Here is a 20,710-nt window from a genome sequence, read left to right on the forward strand (position 1 = left end):
CCAGGAATACCAGAGAGGTTTTCCACAATGTGCTTTACTTCCTTGAACAAACAGTTTTTCAAGTTATGATCTTCCAGGTGATCTTTCCCTTTCCTTTTCCAGGAGATGTTTGCTTACAGGCTCCACACAGCTTCTTCTCCTTCACCTTCAACTGAAAAGCGACTGGTAAAAACCCAGAGGTTTCTCATTGCTGGTGGACCTGCTAACTGGCCAAAGAACCTTTTAAGATTTACTTTTAATTGACTGGCAGGTCGATGTCAGCTTCTTCAAGCCCATTCCTGGAACAGAGTTGGCGTTTGTGTAGTGCAACTTTGTAGGTAAGATCTTTCCTCACCTTGGCTTAGAGACTGTGAATAAATGGGGTGGAGCATACACACAGCTACATTCCTCCCTGTGTACTTGTTTCAGGGCTCTTCCTGTGGCCATCAACCCTCTAAGACTTGTCCATTCTTCCACTCTCTACCTTCTCAGTATAGAGGAGGCTCTGCTGCCAGGCTTGCCATACTTCTTACCCAAGTATTCTCTGTGAGATACTGTTTCCAAGTGTTCATAGACTGAGAAATCCAAATGTGGAGCAGCTGAAAGAAGGATAAATGGCAGGACTGTGGCTAAGGTAAAAGTACTGCCCTGGTGGTATGTCAGCAGCTCTGCTTTCTGGCTGGTACCCACTTTGGGTTTTTCAGTGTGAGCAAGGGGAGGGGACAGAACAAAAGCTCTCCTATCTAGGGGGATCCAGCATGCATGGGTCACTGACATTTCTTCGTCTGCTTCTGAGCTTGTAGAAATTCTTTCAGATCCTGTGAATAGGCTGGATGTGGGTCCCAGTTGTGGGGATTTCAAATCTTGTCTTTTGGCACCATCTTTGGTCATTTAGTGAGAAGCAGAAGAGGCTGCTAGCAGATGCCATTTTAAGCTAAAGTCTATAATTAAATTCTTGACTTTGATGGTGGGAAAACCCCACTGAAGAATTCCTTTTCTATTATTAACACACAGTGATACGATACACAAGAATGAAAAGCAGATGGGTTCAGGATGAAGTCAGACATGGTCTGAATCTCCCTTTCCTCATTTCTGCTGGATCTTGACACACCATTTGTTAATTGCACTTATCTTTGTACATTCATAGTCAAGCCAGGAAAGGACGAGTTCAAATCCGAGTCCATCTGTGTAGCCTCAGCACTAAGACTAGCCCAGTGCAGTCAACTATGAGTACTTTGGAAATCATACTTGCTCTAAGTGCATTTTCAAATGGTAATCATTCAAAAGAATATGTGTAACTCTTCTGAAGACTGTTTCAAACTAAAACACGTTTGCTTTTAATTAAGTCGCTAATTTAATCAATTAGAGATCAATATGGGGGGAAAAGTTCAACAGGAGACTGGTTGGATTAAGGGAGTGCCCATACCTTGAATTTAACACTAGGTTCTAGTTTTTATTAGCTCACTGAGTAGATTTCCATATGTTCAAAACTCTGCCAAACAGGCTAAAAGCCAGCATAATTAAAACAAATTATTTATTCCAAGTTCCATCGGTATAAGGTTTTTCAGAAATTAGAATACTGAAATCAGAAATGAGTGTTCACAGCTGTAGCATTTACAACCAAGTTCATATCTACACGATCTTGATTTAAAAGATCCAAGGTGCTTCTATCATTCAGAATCCATGAGGAAAGTTTCGAAATCTGGATCCAAGTCGGAAACAAGGGCACTTACAAAGTCATCCATAGAAGGACACTTCTGAAGCATACCTGCGAACAAAGAAAAGATGAGCCAGCATATCCACCTGGAGACAATAAAGAGGGACAAAGGCATTATACATTAGGGGAACATTCTGGCTTTTTGAAATAAGGGCTCATTACATAACTGCCTATGTAAACATTATAAAAAGTCACCCGTGAAAAGAATTCTTGGGTAGTGGGTGGGCCCTGAGGCTATTTATGATTTTAATATATTTTTACTATCTAGTCAGCAGTTAGTACAGAGATTTAGGACCAAATTCATTTCCCAAGGGTTTTTATATTGCAGATATTACTATAAAGTGATGTTAGAAGACCGAACTTTTGGTTGAGTGTGTTGGTTCAGAACTTAAAATGTTTAGTTGCTTATCAAGTTCCATACACTTTAAAATCAATCAAGTGTTATTCTTTTGCAGAAATCTTATAACAGAGATAAGTTACTGGCTTTCCTCCAGATTTTCCTATTTTGGAGAACTCCTAGCTTTGTGACTTTCTAATTGGGTAATGAAAAAGTCACTTATAATCTCTGGTACTCAGATTTCCTCATCTAGCATTCAAGGTGGCTATCAAGATAAAATGAGAAGATGTAGTAGAAAACAATGAGGCATCATATCTAAAACATATTAACAATTCAGTAAAAAGCTAAATCTCTCTCTACTCTTTTTACTCCAAGGAAGTAAAGGACAAATATTTAAGCAATCAACCTTGTTGCCATGACCTATATTCTTGGCAGATAATGCTAACTCAAGGGTTGGACAGGGCTCTATACACTGACATTTAATTTGGGGGTGGATCTCATAAAACTCATTCCAACACAGAGACATTAAAGGATGGCCAGAGTCCTATATTACCATCTCAATCTTTAATGCAATTCAATATAATATATCTTGAGTATTTGGTGTGTGTAATGACCAGGCCAGCTCATGAACAGTCAAAGATGAACAGGCTAAGTCACAATATGACTACCTGTAAAAGCTAAAATTATGAAGACCATTGAAGAAAATGCGTTTGCAACTTTGAGGTACGCAAAGGTTTCTTAGGATAAGAAAGTAATAACCTAAATTGCAATATTAGGTTTCATCAAAATAAGAAACTTCTCTTTAAAAGAAATAATTAACAAAATGAATAGTTAATGAAAGAATGGGAGAAAATGCTCAATATATATCTCACATGACATTGGCATCCAATATATACATAAAATACTCCTTCAACTTATCATAAAAAGAATTTAAACAAATTCAAAATGGACAAAAGATTTGGGCAGACCTTTCACAAAAGAAAAAAAAACCAAATAAACAAACAGGTACTGAAAAGATACAACATCATTGTCATCTGGGAAAAGAAAACTGAAGCCACAATGAGGCACCACAACACACCCACTAGAATGGCTAAAATTACAAAGACCAAATGTAGGGCAAGGCTGTGGGCCAGCCTGCACTGTCACACATCAGTGATGGAAGGCTGAAATGGTACAAGCACTTTGGAAAAAGACCTAGGAGTTTCTTATAAAACTAAGCACACACATACCCTATGACCCAGCAATTTCCATCTAGGTATTTACCCAAGGGAAATGAAGGCATGTCAACAAAAAAGGACTTTACAACCCTAAACTAGGAACAACACAAGTTTCCACCAACAGGATATGGATAAACATATGGTATATTCAGAAATGGAATACTATTCAGCAATAAAAAAGAACAACTCAATGACACATGCAACAACATGGATGAATCTCAAAAAGCCTTACACACAAAGGAGTACATCCGGTTTGATTTCATTTATACGAAGTCCAAAAGCAGGCCCAACTAATCTGTGGTAAAAAAAATAGTGGCTACTTTGGGGAGTGGAGATGACAACCAACTGAGAAGAAACCAACTTCCTGATGTGATGGTAAATGTTCTCTATCTGGATAGTGATCCATTAGTAATGTGCATGCTCGCGTCAGGATTCATTAAATGGTACATTAAAGCTTTGTGCCTTTCACTGTATATAAATTTTATCTAAAAAAGAAAAGTAAACAAATACACATTTACTGCTGTTTGACACATGCTTTGAAAAATTACATATATTTTTTTTTTTTTAATTTTATTTATTTATGATAGGCACACAGTGAGAGAGAGAGAAGCAGAGACACAGGCAGAGGGAGAAGCAGGCTCCATGCACCGGGAGCCCGACGTGGATGTAATATATATACATGGTGGATTGAAGGACTGATGGAGGAATGGATGGCTGGATGTGTGACAAAAACAACAAAATGTTCATTGTAGAATCTGAATGGCAAGTATATGAGTGTTGTGCTGTGCATTCAACTTCTCTGAATGTCTGAAAATGTTCAATATAAAACGTTTGGGAAAAAGTCAACTGTGGGTGTTAACAGTATACAAAGTGCAGTTGGTGGGAGGAGAGAGTGGGAGATGAATTCTGATGGAGATTCAGAAGGCTTTGTGGAGGGCTGGGATCTGAGTAGAAATCTGAGGGATAGAGAAGAGTCATATTCAAATTAGGGCCCTCTGTATGGAGAGGACCACGCAGGAAGGCACCAAGGTGGGAAAAGGCAGGATGTATACTCCTTTAGGGCTGGAGGAAGCCTGGAGGAGGCTCTGAGGGCACATGTGTTGTGGAGACTCTAAGATTGGGCACTAGAGTGACCAGGAAGGGAAGGTAATTGAGCCAGAGCATGGGAGGAAAACCAATAGCCTGTTACATTTAGGTGCCAGGGGGTGCTCCACCTGCAGGCCACCAGGCTTCAGTCAGCAGTGAGAACAGAGCTCAGGGGTGGGCCTAGACAGGACCAATGGACTTGCTCATTCCCATCAGTGGGAGCGACTGGGTGGGAAACTGCCCAAGAACTGGTTTGTGTGAAAGACATAAAAACAGCAGCTCTAAACACACACTCTTAAACCACTAACTAGACCTAGAGTAGTTAAGAACAATAAGAATATTGTAATATTTTCAACCGAGGACCAAAATATTTTCATCCTCATTCGAGGTCAAATTCTAACATCTCCATTTAGGAACTAACTGAGAAATAACAAGCTGCTGCCGGAAGAGAATGTCATTGCTTTGTCTTTATTTACCAAACGAAAGTTCAAAACACAATTTTCTTTGTATGGTAAAATAATCTCTATGGGCGAAAGAAGACCTTTCCTCTGATCCAGCTGTATCTCTAAGGATAGAAATGTTGAGCCTTCGATGATTGCTAAGGTAGCACATTTCCCACTAGATCTTCAGATACAGGTTATTGCTTAAGTGGAAGCAATCTGATTAATAAATCAGGGTTCATGCATTTTCTACCCACCAAGTTTCTTAACGCAGGGAACAGCTGTGGGGAAAACATTTAAACATGGCTTTTGCTCAAATGTGTTAACCTTTATACTCTTTTCTTCCTTTTAGTATGTGAAACATTCTATAATTAAATGACTGGTCATTTATAATTAAATGCCTGGAGCTGTCAGAAGTTAAAACCCATTTATGCAGAGCCAACCTATTCAGTTAAGCATGGCTTCCCATCCCTTTGAAGTGGTTCATTTTCACTCGAAAAGCTGCCAATATAAAGATGACCTTGCTCTGTCCTTCTCGGGACATGGACCTAACTAGCACACATCCTTCTCCAGTTTCCCATCATCAGCCATGCTCACATCTCACAGAATGTCCATCGCGGCCACAGAGAAAGCTTTTAAAAATATTTACACTCATGGTATTTTTCAATCGAATCTGGTCAGTAGCAAATGGCTTGATATGACTGCTAAAGAGGAAGGTCTCCAAGAGAGGAAACCAAGACCCAAAGGGATAAAGAGTAGCTCCTGAGGCAAGACTTCTCTTGGCATATTGTCAGGGTATCCTTGCTTTAATTAGATTTAACTGTTCTGCAAGTGGCAACATGAACGGACTTCTACACAGAGAATTAAAAGAAAAATGCAGTGTTTTCAGGCAGTTCCCCAAGTCAGAAAACTTAAAATTAGCTTTTATATGCATGTATGGTCAAAAAAATTCCAGGAACTCTTTGATTTTTTTTTTTTTTTAAGAAGCTGACAAAGATGCCCCCTTTGTCTTCAAGTCTTGATCTTCAAGGGTGATGATTAGGTCTGCAGTTTCTTGGAAGCCTCTGGGAGTTAGATTGGGGCTGCTAAGTCCAGAAGTGGGTGGAATTTACAAACATATTTCACTGTGGAAGTCACCTGACTTTGCCAAAAGGACTGAAATTTCACAGCTAACAAAAGTGTTGACAGCACTGTAAGAAAGAGCTGCATTAGGACAGACACTTGCATATATCAGTTCATAACAAGGAAAAGAGGTAGTTGAGTTTCACCTACCTGTCCTAGACGAAGAGAGACTGTATAATGAGCAGTTGAAGAATGATGATTTAATTTATTTTTCTCCTCATTTTACCTGAGAGGCAAATGGGCTAATAAAAATTGGTACAAGCCAGAACACTTTTGTCTCGACTGCTCTGCTCAAATGAGTGTGTTTCATAACCTTGAGGTACCGGGGCAATTATTCTGAGCCTGACTGAAATAAATTATGATATCACAAGGATTCCAAGACTGACTCTTGAAGCAATAAGGGTTTCGAATCACACGATGTGCTCTTCCTTCTAGTACTTACTGGCACAGGGCTGGAAATAAAGCATGGATAAAGATACGAGGCATGAGGAGTTGACCCCCACACAGCTGGTCTAGAAAAGGTTTATCAGAAAACCAACAACCAAGTGACGGTGGCAGTTATCTGCTGAGCATTCACTGTGCGCCAGGGATTGTGCTAAAACACACCTGTGAGGAACCTATCTTACAAATAAGAAAAGAGAGCGGAGAGAGGTCACGCAACTCTTACTTTTGTTGAACCCTGGGAGTCTGGTGCCAGAGCCCATGCTCGCAGAGCACTGTGATTTATTATACTGCCTCAGGCCCTAGGATTCTGTAAAACAACACATTCTAAAAAGGTTCCTATTTAAACATCAGCATCCTGGATATGACAAAGCCCACCTGTGTGGAGATACTGGGGTGGGGGAGAAGGGAGTCTGCTGGCCTTATGATGTCCCCCAGGGCTGGATGGTCTTCCACTTATTAACTGGCCCCGTACGGCCTTGGGGCAGGGCCCAAATGGCCACTGTTTCTTGGGCAGGTTGGTTTTGGTGCTACCGAGCACATTTCACCAACCCTCCCAACTACTTAACTATCCAGGGAGGTAGAGCACAGGGCGCGAGCTCTGTCGAAAAGGCTGGTACCAGGAAAATGGCTCTTCCTCTCAGGGCACGGTGCTCAGCCACGCTTGGCTGCTGCTGCAGTTGTAGGCATGATACCAGCAGAAAAAACACCTAGGAGTTCCACACTTCAGGATGTTTTCTGGTTGGCCTCCAAGTATCTGTGGTAACCCCTTGCAAACAAAAGCCCTTACATGTTGAAGGGGCTCCCGACTTTGCATATTTCTATGCTTTCACCATGAACAGAATGTCAGCTATACGTGTACAAAGCTGCACATTCACGCCCTGTTAGTCTGTAATATGTAATATATCATCTAACCAGACCATCATTTAAATATCAACATATTCTTGGCAGGATCTCTTTAACTCCTTGAGTGCCCATCTGGATGTGCAACTAATACAACTGTCTGAAAACATGACTGGGTGCCTGGCTGGCAGTTTGCTCATGGCTCTAAGACAACCTGGCAAAGACAGACTCTTGTTCTGGCCCCCTTTACGAAGCACCTCAAGAATACAGGAGATTATTGGGGCACTTAAAAACATCATTGTTATTTTGAGCCTTGGAAGAGAAGTAGAATAGTTACACCTCCTCTTTGGGTCTATTTCATATATTGCTGAACACCAAGCAAGGGTGGCCAATCAAATAAAACTGGTTGAGTTTGTGACCAAAGTTTAGTGAAAGCAAAGAAGGGTGACTGAAGGAACTATAAGTAAAATCTCTGTGAGGGTTCCTTCTTTCACTCACTCACTCACTCACTCACTCACTCATTCATTCACTCACTCACTCAATGTGGGCTAGAGTGCTTAAAGTCAGTTGAAGGAAGGCAAAAAGATCACTTAATTATTTATTAGGAAGATTCGGTATGTGTATATATCATATATAAAAATTACTAAGAATCTATTTTATAGAAATATATGGTCTCCTGGTTCTAAGAGCATAGTTCTCTGATGAACACCATGGGTATCACTCGGGAACCTGCTAGAAATACAAATTTTAGGTCTGGACCCCAGGCCTAATATCAGGAACTGGGAGTGGGCTCGGCAGTCAGCGACCCTGATGAAGTGTGAGAATCACAGCCCAGATGGACATGTGGAAACTGATTAAAGTGGAAAATGAGATCTGGTTTCTCTCCGCTGGCAACCATCGTTTGAAAAGTATGGGGCAAGAAAGATGTAATTAGTTTTCTATTTACCTAAACTGAAAAATACTTGTTTCTCAAGTGAAATAGGAAACAATCTCAGGAAACAATCGTAGGAAAAAAAAGGAGGGTTTGTTTGGGACACTGTTCAAAGTTATGATTACCAAGCCTCAAGAGAGAGGACACAGCTGGCTGGAAAAGCACGTAAAAGGATCAAGTGGATTTGGCATGAAGGGAGTCTGAGAACCTGGGGCAGAGGAGGAGGCTAGAAGGGAAGCTGCCATAAGCCATAAGCTGTGGGAGGAGGGCCACGCTGTGATTGGCCCTGATTGAGAGGTCTCCCAGATGGGAGGTGTGCTCCAGGGGTTGGTGGCAGGGTTTTTATTTTAGAAAAGGAAGCAGAGTATATTTTGCTTACTAGAAATCCCCTGGGAAATGGTGCTTTGTGTTTATTGATTATTGTCTCTTGTGAGGACAGCTCAGAACACATCTCAGAGGCTTCTTTCCTGTAGCAGTTCTGACTGGTCTGAGCTTGAGAACTGTCATCAAATCTGAGTTGCTAGGAATGCAGAGGGGCCACCTGGGGCTCTTTCTCTAGCAAAGAGACTGGGAAGTCACCACAGGAGCCAGTGGTCCACAGCAACATCATGAATTCTGTGCAAATGGGATCTTAGGGTGATTCAGAGTGGAGGGGGTGCTGGATGTTGCTGAAGTCGACTCCGTAGACTTGGCAAGATCCCCCCTCTGAGAGGCTCCGAAAGGATGCCCACACCTGGCTGCCAAGCTCCACACACCACGGCAATGAGCAGAACCATGCCTATACCCTCCTTCCTTCAAGACAGAAAGTGTTCCAACATTGACAAAAAATTTTAATTGTTTTGAGTACCCGTGTGCCAAGCACTATGTGCTAGAGATACGAGGCACATAGACATGAGTGGGACATGTTTTCTGCTCTTGACAAGTTGATTATTTGAGGAGAAAACCATATAAATACATAATTGTTTAGGTAGAACAAAGGTGTACATAAGATACAAAATTGGTACAAAGAAGGGAGTGGCTCATCATGGCACCAGCATCCCAAAGACAACATCCGTTCCTTCTCCCAAGACACAAGAAGCTGTGCTTTCTGAACTCTGCTGTGACTTCCCCTTCAATTCTATGCCCACCTCCACATCGTTCCCAAAAATTCTGCTTTGGTAAGCCAGAGTAGGTTCTACTTTTTTTTTCAAGAAGATTCCCAGTTGATAAAAAGATCAGCTAACAAGTTATTAAAAGGGATTGAGTAACACCTGGGGGACACCGATATTTTTGTTTAAGAATCAACTTTCTAGAACCAGAGCTTGAACTAGATGGTCTTTTTTTTTTTCCACTTAAATGACTATCTTTCCTCAGATTCATAAAGTCTGAGTGATATACTGCAAGCTTTATGTCAGATTTCCTCTCCCCCAGTTCACTGGGGAGGAAAGGAGAGCTTTCCTGGCCAAAGAAGAGGAACAAGTATTCCACTGCCTTGCAATCCTGGCCAGGTGTGGCTGGGAGGTCTGCTAAGAGGTGGGGTGGGATTGTCTCCATAGTCTTTGGGTTCCTTCCTTGTAGAATCAAGGGGGAAAACGCCCTTATGTTTGTGGTGCACTGAGAGAGTGTGGTGCACTCTCAAAGGTGCACTGAGAGTTTGTGGACTAGACGTGTGTACAAAGCTGTCCAGCAGAGATGAGGTCTGGGTGTGGTATATTTGGGAGCCCGGCGGACATAAGCCTGATATCCACTGGAATGGCCAGGTCCAGAACCCAAGATGACAGGGGAAAAATAACTCATTGGTTCTTATAAAATCAAGGCTAAAGGTCAATCATAATCTTACATTCCAGACACTGGTACTTGGTCTAAATTATACTAGTCATTTTATAGTTAGGACCTACAGGTAGTACTTATTTAGGGGTCAGGCTGGAGGACAAGAAAAGCTTTATTTAGGCTCCCAGAGGAAATGTCCTGGACACTCCCTACCGGGACACACAGCCTGCTCTACAAAACCCAGCAGAGTCACTACCATGTGGTTCCATAAACAGCTTCAGGGGCAATGTGCAGGTTAGGATTTTAAGCTGAATGGAACAGTATTTGTTTCGGCATAGCATTTTATAACTTAAATTTCAGTGTAATTCTCCTTTTCTCACTATACAAAAGTTTTCCTTTGAAGGGTTGACAAGGGAGAATAGAAAGGAAAGAGAAATTCTTCCTTTTCTAAACACAACTTTAGATGCCCCTAAACAAGGTACTAAAATCCTGATGGTTTAGTGAGTGATTACCTGAGTTGACAAACTGGTTAAGAGACCTTACCAGTCACTTCACCTATACCTCACTTCTGCTAAGAGCAATCTGAGTAAAGGTAAAATGCTAGAGTGTAATACAATGTTTGAAGATCATAAAATTGGCACAGTGCCATCTACTTTGCGAGATTGCTGTAAGAATTTTAAAAGATGGTGCATTTAAGACAGAAAATGCTCCATAATTGGTAGTAATAACAATCAGATCCAAAGGAAAGCCTACTTCCCAGTTCAGTGAGTTGAAGGATGAGGTTGTTTATTTATTTATTTGCACAAGTTCAATTCTAAAACATTGCTCTATGATTACTTATTTAGGATATGATCATCAAACTCACAATCACAAGCTAATTATCCAGCAAAAGAATCACTCCTTGCTTTACTTTTTTCCACTTTTTGCTATCTGCTTTTTAGGAGATAACTGTTTATCTGCTAAAAGAATGAAGCAAAAGATGCGGCTAAAATGGATCCATTTTTCTCCCTAATTATTAGTAGCTGTGAGAAAAGCTGGGAGAAGAGACCACTGGGATGAGGGGAAAGTTCTGGAAATGGACAGTGGTAATGATTACACAGAATCATGAATACACAACATTGTGACTGAAACACATTTAAAAATGGTTAAGATAGTAAATTTTATACCATAAGTAACTTTACCACAATTTAAAAAACAATGAGGAAGAGGGCCTGAAGTACTAAGATAGAGCCTTTGATTTACCCAGTCAGCTGGCTCTGCCAACCTCGCCTCTGTTAGCAAATGTTATTAATAAGGGGGATATGCCAACAGGCAGATTCTCTGTCCAGATCTAGGGATGAGTGAAAAGGCATGTCTGTGTACTCCCAACACCACTTCCAGTTCTAAAAATCCATCATAAGAGCAAATGGCTATTCTGTGTGTGTGCTGAAATAATTATATGTGCCAAATGCAGTGCAGCCTGATGAAGAATTACAGGTCAAAGGCTGGCCTGGCAGTTTGGAAAGTCTGAAGTGAAGTTTACGAGATCAGAACTCTCATTCCAGATCTGTCTCTCCCAAGCCTAGGGCGACTGTATTGCTCACCTTCTCTGCTTTGAAGTTCTTCTCTGCTACAAGGCTGTGGTTACCCACACCTTCTTCTAAAGGTGGATTCCCACTATCTACAATCAGTTCCTGGGAAAATCAGAGTATCAGCCAAAAAGTGAAATTCCTTTCTTCCTTTGAACTGAAAAAACCCGATTGCCTCCTAGGCTGGGTTAATATCTGTCTCTGGTCAAACAGGCAGTTCTGTCTGAGGGGCTGCTGACTGCATCGACACAGAGCGTCTGAACTTCGTCCGGGACAGAAGCTGATCCAGCCAGGCGAGCTCCACATACATGATCTGCTTACAAATTGGTTTACTTTAATTTCATTTTCAGATGTAATAATTCCATTTACAATTACGCTTCTGGGTTACAAAACATTTTGCCTTTTGTAGCTCCAGGTCTTCCTTAAACAAACACACCCACATATTAAACACACACACACCCTCTCCAAAAATCAGTGCATTTACAAAAGGGAGGTCCTAGCCTTGAGAACGCAGGTGCTCCCTTCTCTTCCATCTCTTTCTTCCAGAAAGCTCTCAGCTATTTCAGAGGCCACGTTGAGTAAATATCCAAAGAAGCCAAAGATTAGGGATTCTATTTACTTGGCTATTATTCCGGATTGCCGTTTACCTCTATTACTGAAACTATGTCATAATCCTGGAGCCACTAAATTCTAAGTCTGGTTCCATGACATGCTTTCCTCATTTTTTCCTGTTGCACCATGCAAAAGAAGCTTGCTGCCATCGAGTGTGTCGTCAAGCCCTAAAACTTGCTGGACACTCATGTGTTCTCACTCAACAAATCTTATTTGGCTACAGAACCACTTTACTACATGCAATCCAGTTGATACCTTATCGATGCTACTTAACATCCACCACCTTTCACGTTTGTCCCTGTGACAGCCTGCTCTGCAAACTCAATGGGATCTTTCTTGAGCATCAGTGTGTTTGTGACGAGCAACTCAGTGCCAAACATTGTAAAAGAAGGAGCAGGAAAATACAGTGGAAGATGCGCACAATCATTTCTAAAGCCAGAGTTTCCTGACACAACCTGAAAAATAAGTTTAAGAGATTGCAGTGCCCCAAGACCAGTCAGAGTGCCTGAATGGGAGTCAGGGTTCCACCAGTTGCTCTGGCATGAGCTTGGACAGTCAACCACGTGAGCACTGCAGGGTCCCCCAGAGCAGGAAATGAGGTGACTCCATGCAGAGGGCTGAGCACAGCCCCGGGCGCAGCAAACACACAAACACACCAACACACAGCACAGGTGCTTGTAGCAGGAGTCAGTGCTACCACTCTCACTCTTGCTGCTGCTCCCGCTCTTGTTACTTCTGCCTGTCCACCCAGCTCCAGAAATACAAACAGCACTAGAAATCAGTCTTCAGTGGTTAATATCCAACATAAAGTAATAGTTAGCTCAGGAAAATTAGTATGCGAAGGTGACTGTCCTAAAGTGAAAAAATTAGTATGCGAAAATTCCTGTCCTAAAATGAAAAAAGAATGTGTGCAGAAGGGAAGACACAGGGGAATGAGGTACCAGAATTCCAGTTATTCTGAGTGCGTGATTTAAGATTTCAAGAGATTTTTGTTTTTTGTTTTTTTAAAGCTCTGTTTTCTTTAAACTGCTTGGATGGAAAATAGAAGTGGAGTTTAGCCATCCTCCTGACCCTATGCCTTAACTGAACTAAACATACTTTTAGTTCTATACCGGAAAAGATAAAAAAACAACACATGAGTTACTTGACAACCCCTACTTTGTGTGATGAGGTAGAGAAAAAGAACTTGATAATGTGATTCAAATATTTGAGATATGAACACTCTGAGATTAAAAAGGGATTATTCTATTTAAAAAACAGCCTTAGGGACACCTGGGTGTTTCAGTGGTTGAGCATCTGCCTCTTGCTCAGGTCATGATCCCAGGGTCCTGGGATCAAGTACCACATCGGGTTCCCTGCAGGGAGCCTGCTTCTTCCTCTGTCTATGTCTCCGCCTCTCTCTGTGTGTCTCTTGTGAATAAATAAATAAAATCTTTAAAAAAACCTTTAATATCAAGAAGAACTAATAAATAAAAGAAAATTAGGTTTGGCTTGATCGTTTCTTGATCTAATTTTGTTATTAGTAATGTTATATAATAATCAAAGGGAAAACAATTTCTCTTAGATAGTTGAGAGCCTCAAATAAACACTGGAAAATATCTTGTAAAATGATCTTTCAGGAAACAATCCAGTTAAACCAAGAGACATTTTCCTGTCTCTACGTTCCCTGGCAACATTTCAAACAAGAGTGGGTTAGCAAATGCCAGTTTCAATTGTTCCACTAAACTGTGCTCTAGATCTCTGCCACTGCTATTATTATTTTACCTTTTATTGGTATGCTTGCTAGATGGAAATGCAGCGGTGCTGCCTGAGATACTTAGGGCTTCTAATTTGCTCTGCCCTTCAAGCTTGGTGCCTTGGGGTACCGGGCTAAGAATCTCCATCAAGAGCTTTGGGGATACGACATCAGCTTTCCTAAACTGTTTTTAGCCCACTGCCAACAGCACACATTTGTGACCACACGTTAAGAACACCATCTATAATGACCATCTTTAAAGAAGATTTTATAACATTTCCATTAAGTAATCAAAAGGAACTGAAGAATACCATCTGCGTTCCTTCTAGAAAGTAGAGTTGATATAATCTCGAAGTGGAACTGCTAGTGTACTTCCTGGAATGAGTCTACTACAAATTATTTACTTGGAAACAAAAAGGCTCTCACATCTCAAAAGAAGCCCAACTCCAGAGACGTTGTCTCTGATGACTACACAAGTGGTGGAGGGCTCCATCACGTTTACACGGCCAGTGGAGAAGGACAGTTTATTAGGATTCAGAGACTACCAAGGGGAGCACTGCCCACCCAAAGTAAACAGCAACTAAAAAGCATATCAAAAGTCCATGGCTCCAGGGAACCTAGGTGGTTTAGCAGCTTAAGTGTCTGTCTTTGGCTCAGGTTGTGAGCCCCTCATCAGACTCCCTGCTCAGTGAGGAGACTGCTTCTCCCTCTGCCCCTCTCCTCACCCCACTCATGCACTCTCTCACACTGTCTGAAATAAATAAAATCTTGAAAAAAAAAAAAAAAGAAGTCCAAAGCTCCAAGAGGGCAACAGAGGAGTGCCATGAGTGGGCAGATGCAGGGAACACCTCCAGGGGTGTGAAGATATGACGCCCCAAGTCAAATCTCTGATGAGGCCTTTAGAAGCTTGGCACACTGTGCTAGTTACTCAATTTCTCTAGGCCCTGCTCCCCATATATGTGGAGTGGGCATAACACTACATTGCAGATTAATGTTAGGTGGCTTACAGACACTGTCTGGGTCTGCATCGAACATTTTTGCTGTGACTTCCAGTATGTCATTGCTCCTTGACCTCTTCTGCATACTGAATCTCCTGCCTGCATGCTGACTATCTGAGATCATTTGGGTAGGAACTTGTGATGCCCAGGGTTTAATAAGAGCTGCTCTACTGTGAGCACTAGTGAACATGCAGTGCCACGGCCTTTTGTCTAACGAGGTTCTCTAACTAGCCCTTCTAGCCAGTTGTTTGATAATTAACCCTCACTGGCAAGCAAGGCATTGTACTGAAATGAAAAGTGCCACATGTATACATATGGCACATTTTATATATAATGTAGCATACACTGGCAGGTTAAAGTTAAAATTCTGAAAAAAATAAAATAAAATTCTGTTTAAAAGTTATTTCCCTACAGGCTTTTCATCCTCTTTGCTAGCAAAAATTATGCTGTTGAATTCAGTCAGTGGAACGTTGACAGTGAAACAGAGGGGAAAAAAAAATCCAAGGATAGTAGATGCTTCTGGGTTGTTTCGCAGAAGAAAAAAAACTGTCATTTCCTGGTAAAGGCTGACTTCCTTTTACTGGTGTAAAGAAATCAATATGCCTTGTAGTTTCTATTTACCCTACACTGTAAAAATGATACAGAATGCTCATCGGTTCCTGGTACAGTAGTATGAAGTTATCTTTTTGATATGCTAACAAAACACCATAACCCAAGAGTATTACTTAGTCCTGGTGCTCCAAAGTCAATTTATTAAGTAAAAAAATTGCCACTCTTCCCATAAGGGCATTTCACTTATCATACCCACATATTTTCTCTTTTGTTTATCTGTGTCATTGAAATACTGACCTTGTATTTTTATTATCAAAGACAATCTGAGTGGCTGTTCCCAGGGTGGGTGCCTCTGATCGCTACAGAATGCTACCTATCTCCAGGATTAGACGGGGTGTATTTTGGTTAAAGCGTCTGGTGAAATCAGGCTGCAGATTCCCAGATGTATTGTCCATTAACATAATAGGTATGTAGAGAGCTTTCCCAAAGGTCAGCATCCTGGCATATTTACATAGGTCTATACCTTCAGCACACCCCTTTCCAGGATGCCTCGCCTAGTTGTCCAGTCAGTACCCAGTACTAAGGTAGCTGGCTCGGGACAGGAAAGGCTGAAACCCAGGAGCCCTGCAGGAACCCCAGACCGTGCCTGGTGCAGGCTGCTCAGCTCCAGAGTGGGCACCTTTCTGCAAACCCACCTCCCAGAAGGGGTTCCTTTTTCTAAATCTGATAGGATGTTATCCCTCTCACATAAGTGTAGGACCTCTATATTATTCCTGTTTATTTTCATGTCTCTAAAGTGCCTGCTTAGCAGTATTCAATAAATATTCACTAAGCTCAAATGGATTAACACTGCCAACAACTCACAATGCTTTTTCACATTATTTACTGCTCACTAACCCAAGGATATTAAAGTGGTACATTCTAACAAAAGACAGAATTCGGGACAGCCCCTTTGGTCTTAGGCTACAAGGGTGGTGTGGCTGAAAGCAAAGGGTCCTGGATGCCAAAATACACCAGGTGGCCAGGAAGAGGAGGAGACATCAGATGGAGGTGGTGGTGTAGGCTGAGGCCCCAGGGACCACTTGGCCTCAGGGAGGGTTTACTTAGAGTTGGTCCTCCTTTAATGAAGCCCCAAGAGTCGACTCAACTCCTATAACAGAGCCCACTACTCATTGCCATAAATCAAGTTGCAGAATTTATCTCTAACCTCCCACAGTAGGGAAAGCATTTTCCACTTAATGCCTATTTGCTAAATAACTATTAATTCACCAGATGGACTTAGTCTTGCATTATAGGAATTCTAAAACACAAGGAATGATCTATTTTGTTCTACCCTGCAGAATACTGGTTATGTACAGTGTAATAAATATAGGTGCTCTTTAGGGGAAAAGCTCTACCGAGAACACAAAATATGCTGGATAGAGAAATAAGATGATATTCACTTAGTAGCCGTGGCTCCCTTCTACCTGTGGATGAAGCCTCTTTGATCAGAAAAAGGATTGAGGCCCATGAAGCTGGGGTCCTGGTGTGGGTGTGGCGGGTGGCGGAAGCCAGAATGAGTGGCAGGAAGGCCAAGGAAAACTTGATGTCTAGACAGCAGGGCAGCCACGATGCCATGGCATCAAAGAGGGAAGGCACTGAATACACAGGTGACAATACAGAATACTTTCACTGTATATATTTTTCTTTTACTTTAGAAAAGAGCTCTGCAAAAATATTTGGTCCCACGAAACCCTTAAAAGTATTTATGTCATATAAAACTTCTCAGACAAGGTGAATGAAAACCTGTCCCTCTTGTAATAACCACTGCTTTTTTATGGCACAAGAAATATTTCACCTTTTAAGTATATTTTAATATGTATGCATTCACTCATTTAACATATGTTTACTGACTGCCGACTGCAGGTGCTAGGGATCTGGTGGCGCACAGAACAGTTCCCCTCCTCTCACAGAACCTAGACCACAAGCCAATAAATGAAATAATACAGGTTGCAATTTGAAGTAAATACGTGCTGCAAAAGAAACAGAGTAAAACATGGCAGAGTAAGGAGGTAGAGGGTGACGGGGAGGCCTGACAACGAGGGAGAAATAAAGATGATCTAGATTTCTAAACATTTGAGCAATGCATCCAAAGTCATTTGATTCACTTCGAACAGCACAGTCCTACTTGGCATGCTAGTAGTTTTAAATCATCTTATCTTTTAATATTTAATACATGGGAGAGGCTCCCTTAAAAGTCACAAATGTAAAATACATTCTGGGGTGGGCACTCACTCGTACGCCACAGGGCATATCTTTGGAGCATGTCCTGGCATTTATTTACTGGGAGTCCCTACACGCCCAGGGGGCACAGATGTCAGCCAAGTCAGGCAGAACCTGTCATGTGTTAATCTCTCCCTTCAAAGTCCCACTTAATTAAAAAAATAAAAAGCAAAGAGGCATATTTAAAAAGAAACAAACAAATGCAGGAATAACCATCCAAAGTCTGCGTGCATTTATTATTCTCATACGGTGTTAGGCCTGCCAGCTTTGTGCCATACATGGCAATATTTAGGGACTAACCACATTACATGCTTAAATGCTAATAGCATGTTTTAAAACTGAAGTAGTAACTACAACTAATTCTTAGTACCATAAGCCAATGGGAAATGTCATTTCTCTTGAAGACACTGTGTACGCGTTTTGACAATTGGAAAAACCAATCAAGCTAATGTTGAATAAGGACTGTTTATGTAGCTTTCTTACTTTTAAAACATCAGCTGTATTTCTGCTGACAGACAGGACTTCCTGCTCCTTCCCTGCTGTCATGCTTGTACTGTACAAATAACACCAACAGTAAAGCTGCATGCTAAGCATGTTTGGCCAATTCGGTTAGTAATCAGGTTATTTAAAAAAAAAAAAAAAAAAGTATCAACGCTCATTACCTAAAGACACCACATCAACAAGACATCAATCTTTTCAAGCAGACAGAATATTTTGAGTCCGTTTTAATGCTTGTATCACCCCGTCAATGAGAACTGTCACAAAGTGTAATGAATTTGCCTTGTGACAAAGTGGGTTTCCCATCATTCGAACTGTCTGGGAAGGAGGGGCTTCTGGAAGCTAATCAGTACACGGTTCCTTAGATAATTCTGGAATCAAAACCCCCTGACTTGGGAGTTTCTGGAGCTGAATTCCACATGGGGGCTGAACTGTCTTAGGGCAGTGGGCCTCCTTATTGGTTCTCTGTTCTCTCTTCCTTTCTAATACAACACACTTTAGTCGGTCACTGCTCCACTGCTCCGATCAACAGGTCCCCAAGGCTCTCAAGAGCACAATCACCTCTCCTGCAGCAAGAGAAGGGAATTTGGGAGTCATCTTTGACATCTCTCCTGCTTGCTCACTTCCACATAGCATCAATTCCAAGACCAGTTGTTCTTACGTCATAAATGGTCTTAAGTTAGAAAACCTCTTTTTCATCCCAGCTGCTTGCTCTCCTGGGCTGGTTGCCCTCATCTCTTACCACGATTGCTGCTAACAACAAGGGGCCCATTCAAATCAGCCTTACCATGGCCCCTCCTCAGCACGTAATGGATACCATAGACCATAAATCCAATTTTGTCACTACCTGCCTTGGAAATACTCCCAGGGCTTTCTCATGGTCCTCAAGATGAATGTGTGGAAATGTGGCAAGTAGAATTGGTGGCGGGAGGGGTCAAACCACAGGTGGTTGTGCCATTACCAAAAAAATCTTACCAAAGAGGCTTTTTTTGTTTTTATACTGACAATTTAAAGGTGATTTTATATTTACTGAAGAATGGTGAGGACAGAGCATGCCCACGCAGCACACCCAGTTGGTCCATCCAACTCCTCTGGCATTAATATCTCCTCTTGGTTGGGCATGTGTGTCACAATTGGTTAACCAATACCTATTGGTCACAATAGTAACCAGTACTACTGTTAACTAAAGTCATATTTTATTCACATTTCCTTAGTTTTTACCTAATGCCCTTGTTCTGCTCCAAGGATACACATCTGCTCCCCAGGACACCACCATGCACATAGCTGTCACACCTCCTTAGGTTCCTCTGAATTTTGAAAGATTCTTTGATTCCCTGACCTTGATGGTTTTAGGGTGTACTGTTCAAGTATTTTGTACTATGTCCCTCAGTTTGGGTTATGGGTTTGGGAAGGAAGATCACAGAGATGAAGTGCCCCTTCTGTTATGTCATATCAAGGGAACATTGTCTCAGCATGGCTTCACAGCAGTTGCTGATCATGAACACCTGAGTAAGTACTTCTCAGTTTATCTATAAAGTTATTGTAGGGGCACCTGGGTGGCTCAGTGGTTGAGCCTCTGCCTTTGGCTCAGGTCGTGACCCCAGGATCCTAGAATCAAGTCCCACATCGGACTCCCCACAGGGAGCCTGCTTCTTCCTCTGCCTATGTCTCTGCCTCTCTCTCTGTTTCTCTCATGAATGAGTGAATGAATGAATGAATGAATGAATGAATAAATAAATAAATAAATAAATAATAAATAAATAAATGTTATTGTAATTCTTCCTCACCCCCTTCCACATTGGATTCCTTTGGAAGGAAGTCATTTTGCACAGCCCCCACTTACGAGGTGGGGAGTTACACTCTACTTCCTTGAGGGAGTACTTCACCTATATAAATCATTTGAAACTCTTCTGCCTGAGAGATTTATTTTCCTTATTTATTTATTCATCCATTCATTCAATCATTTACATCATTAGAACTCCTGGATATAAATTTTATACTTTGTGTTATATTCCAGTAATTGCCTTATTTATTTTGTTGCGCAAATTGTTACAGCTTTGGCCGCTGGGAACTCTTTTAGCAAGTGTTTGCCTCCCTTTGACATCTTGTGTGTGTTTCTGAGTACTTTCCTATTTTCTGGTGCTCCCAGCTCACACTGTACACTCAAACCTAAAATAAACCATTCTCCAAGGAGCCCTGGTTCCTCTTAATGGAGAATGGTGTGGAACCAAGATCCAGGTGCTGGGTGCATTCATTGCTACTAGGACAAAGAAGATTTTTGTTTTTTAAAGATTTATTTATTTATTTATTTATTTATTTATTTATTTATTTATTTATGAGAGAGAGGCTGAGACACAGGAGGAAAGAGAAGCAGGCTCCATGCCAGGAGCCCAACGCGGGACTCGATCCCGGGACTCCAGGATCGCGCCCTGGGCCAAAGGCAGGCGCTAAACTGCTGAGCCACCCAGGGATCCCCGACAAAGAAGATTTTTAAAGAAAACAGTAGTTATCACTATAGATTGTATTAATCTCCCTGGGGATGATCAGGGATGATCTCTTGGAATATAAACTATAATCCTCTGGTTTGTTTCTTGGACAAAAATAATATGTAATAAGCAAGAAT

The 20,710-nt window shown here is 41.5% G+C and overlaps 1 protein-coding gene across 2 annotated transcripts in view; it reads right to left on the reverse strand.

Moving 5' to 3' along the window:
• Nucleotides 1-1,496: 1,496 nt before the first annotated feature.
• LOC121497195 (mitochondrial intermediate peptidase) overlaps nucleotides 1,497-20,710 on the reverse strand; it is a 175,600-nt gene continuing 156,386 nt past the window's right edge. For both annotated transcript variants that reach the window (XM_041766485.1, XM_041766483.1), the window contains exon 19: nucleotides 1,497-1,747. In XM_041766485.1, the coding sequence (XP_041622419.1) occupies nucleotides 1,650-1,747 (98 nt within the window). In that variant the 3' untranslated portion in view covers nucleotides 1,497-1,649. The remainder of the gene's footprint in view (nucleotides 1,748-20,710) is intronic.

This window comes from Vulpes lagopus, chromosome 8 (assembly GCF_018345385.1).
Source record: "Vulpes lagopus strain Blue_001 chromosome 8, ASM1834538v1, whole genome shotgun sequence".
Classification (NCBI taxonomy): domain Eukaryota; kingdom Metazoa; phylum Chordata; class Mammalia; order Carnivora; family Canidae; genus Vulpes; species Vulpes lagopus.